The following is a 3,499-nucleotide window of genomic DNA, read 5'->3' on the forward strand; positions in this document are numbered from 1 at the left end:
ATGGAACGAGATCGTAGATGGATGTATGTTAGAAATCATCCTAATCGTGGGGGTTTGAAGGAAGAATTTGTAGAAGGTGTTAAAGGATTTATTGCTTATGCAAAAATACTTTCTGAATTCCGTAATGAAGGAACAATTAGATGTCCTTGTGCTAAGTGCAAATGTATAAAGTTATTGATACCGGAGAAAGTTAAAGTCCATCTTTACAGTAAGGGATTCAGAGAAAATTATTATGTATGGACCGTTCATGGAGAGAACTACAGTAATTTAGCTGACGCTGACTTTCAGAATCTTACTGATTGTGAGAGTAGTACATTCTTTGAAAAAAATTATGATAATTCTCAAATGCATGAAATGGTGTCGAATGCTTTTGGGATACATCCAGGAGTTCAATCCCAACAAAATGTTGATGAGTCTCCCAATGATGAGGCAAAGCACTTTAATGAATTATTAGAGGCGGCTAGTCGTCCACTCTATAAAGACTCAATACACTCGGAGTTGTCTGTTGCAGTTAGATTACTAACTATCAAATTGGATTGGAATATTTCTCAAGCGGCCATGAATGCTATAATTGGGCTTATGGGTGAAGTTAGTCCGAACATTAACTTACCCGGTGATTACTATAAGGCTAAGAAGTTAGTTTCCAAGTTAGGACTTTCCTCAACTAAAATTGATTGTTGCGAAAAAGATTGTATGTTATATTATGAAGATGATGCGGCTCTAGAAGCGTGCAAATTTTGTGGATTGTCTCGTTTTACGAAAGTCACAAATGCCAAAGCAAAAAAAGTTCCAATTAAGAGGATGCATTATTTACCTATTATACCTAGGTTAAAGAGATTGTATGCATCAATGAGTTCCGCTCCTCATATGAGATGGCACCACGAAAATAGAAGGGCGCCTGGTATTTTGTGTCATCCTTCAGATGGAGAAGCGTGGAAGCATTTTGATATGATGTATCCTGACTTCTCTAGTGAACCGAGAAATGTTAGGTTGGGTTTGTGTGCAGATGGATTCACTCCTTTTTCTGTCTCTGCTGCACCATATTCTTGTTGGCCTATTTTTATTACACCGTATAATTCCGCCAGAGATGTGTATGACAAGTCCATATTTGTTCCTAACTGGCATAGTTCCGGGTCCAAGTAATCCAAAAAGTTTGATTGATGTATATTTGCAGCCTTTGATTGATGAGCTAAAGTTATTGTGGCATGAAGGTGTTGAAACATACGACATATCAACTAAACAAAATTTTAAATTGTGTGCTGCTTTGATATGGACTATTGATGACTTTCCTGTGTATGGAATGTTATCTGGATGGTCGACTGCCGGAAAGTTAGCTTGTCCTTGCTGTATGGAAGACACAAAGGCATTCACTTTGAAACATAGAGGTAAGACCACATGGTTTGACTGGCACCGTCGATTTTTGCCAATGGATCATGAGTTCAGGAGAAATACTAGTGCATTTATGAAGAATCAAACTGATTATGATGAGCCACCAGCAACCTTGTCGGGGGAGCAAATTTGGGAGAGGGTTAAGAATTTTCCTAAGGTAACAGAGTCTCCATTGCTTAAATTACCTGGTTATGATGTTGAGCATAATTGGACTAAACAGAGCATATTTTGGGAGTTACCTTATTGGAAGCACAATCTTCTTCGACATAACTTAGATGTCATGCATATTGAAAAGAACTTCTTTGATAATCTGTTTCATACTGTAATGGATGACAAGAACAGGACAAAAGATAATTTGAAGGCTAGGATGGACTTATAGGAATATTGTAGGCAAAGAGAATTAGACCTACGGCAAGAAAATAATAGGATGGTGAAGCCTAAGGCCAGTTATTCATTCAAAATGGATGACAAACGAAAGATTTGTGATTGGGTTCGAAATTTGAGAATGCCCGGTGGGTATGCTTCAAACTTATCCAATTGTGTTGACATGAAAGAAGCAAAGTTGATGTATATGAAAAGCCATGATTGTCACATTTTCATGGAATCATTACTTCCTATTGCATTTAGCTCATTGCCTGAGAGAATATGGAAATCCATCACAGAGATAAGCTTATTTTTCAAAGACCTATGTTCTAATACATTGAGGGAGGAAAATCTAGTTTTCATGGAAAGTAACATCCATTTAATCCAGCTTCTATTATCTTCCAAACATCTAAAGGTTTGATTGCCCCATTGCCAACTATTTTGGTGGCAACCCTAGCTGCCTTCCCTGCTATCTTTCATGAAAGATTTTCATTTGCTTTAGATGAATATATAATGTGTAAAAGTTAAAGTTCGTTAATGTCCAAAAGCCAAAAAAGTTAAAGTTCGTTAATGTCCAAAAGCCAAAAAAGTTAAAGTTTGTTATGTGCCAAGAGTGCATTCAGATGAAGTACAGGATCAACTTGTGAGCCTCTCCCCCACCCGGCCCCTCCTCCTTCTTCTTTCTACCTAAAGATATTATATGTCGTATCTCTTTCCTCTGTGTGTGTGCTGGTTGTATACTCCAGTAGATGCACTAGCTCCACAAGTGTGTGCACGCACGTATATTTTTGCTATCTGAAGTAAAGCCACGTAGGTTGCACTTGCACATTAGCTCAATTTACGTGCTACTTTTTTTTTCCTTCACAAATTGAGGAGATTCGAACTGTTTAGCTGCGATCATCAATCTGGAATAAATTTTTGTAATCATCCAGTGAATTTCGAAGTGTTCATTTGGTTTCAGTCAGTGAATTTGAAATTTGAACTTTGTGGATTGATTGGAAGATTCTCCTTTTTATTTGGGTGGATTTTTTTAATGGAATTTGCAATAATGATGATCCATAGTGTTAATCGAATTGGCGGAAGTGAGGATTCCACTGGTCTTCCGAATTTCTAAAAATTTCTGGAGTTTTTTTTTGTTTCAACAATTTGGATTCTGAAAACGTGTAAATATATAATTGGAGAGTTTTTAGATGTCGAAAGTGGTGTATGAGGGATGGATGGTGAGGTATGGGAGGAGGAAGATAGGGAAATCCTATATTCATATGCGCTATTTTGTTCTTGAGACTCGATTATTGGCCTATTACAAGAAGAAGCCTCAGGACAATGTGGTGAGTTTCCTTAATTCCAGTTTCTTTGAATTTGAAATTGATAGTTATCTGTTCAGTACTTTGTGCACTAGTTCCACAAGTGTGTAATTATTATCCAAACTTAGTGTAGGGAGTTGAAATGCCGTGATTTAGGAGTTGTTAAACTGGTGCTTTATATAAAAGCGCTTAAATGTTTGATGTCTGTTGTTGCCATGGTCATTAGGTTACAGAATAGATGTTTCTGCTTCAAATGCTACAGAATCAACTTCTTGTTGAATTGTACCTATCACTCATGTAACAATATCATCTAAATTCAAATACCATCCCTTTTGGTTAATTGTTGTTCTTCCATCGCTCTTGTGTCGGTTTGGTGCTGCTTCGTTGCTGTTATGTGTTTTGATAGATTAAAGGGTGACCAACTCTTAAGATGTTGTGGTTCT

General features: G+C 37.1%; 1 protein-coding gene across 1 annotated transcript; it reads left to right on the forward strand.

Annotated features, from left to right (window-relative positions):
* On the forward strand, window positions 1–1,143 carry LOC109207680. Its single transcript, XM_019370646.1, has one exon. It carries the CDS (start codon window positions 1–3, stop codon window positions 1,141–1,143), a length of 1,143 nt encoding a protein of 380 aa, XP_019226191.1.
* The last annotated feature ends 2,356 nt before the right edge of the window (window positions 1,144–3,499 follow it).

Source organism: Nicotiana attenuata, unplaced genomic scaffold, assembly GCF_001879085.1.
Source record: "Nicotiana attenuata strain UT unplaced genomic scaffold, NIATTr2, whole genome shotgun sequence".
Lineage (NCBI taxonomy): Eukaryota > Viridiplantae > Streptophyta > Magnoliopsida > Solanales > Solanaceae > Nicotiana > Nicotiana attenuata.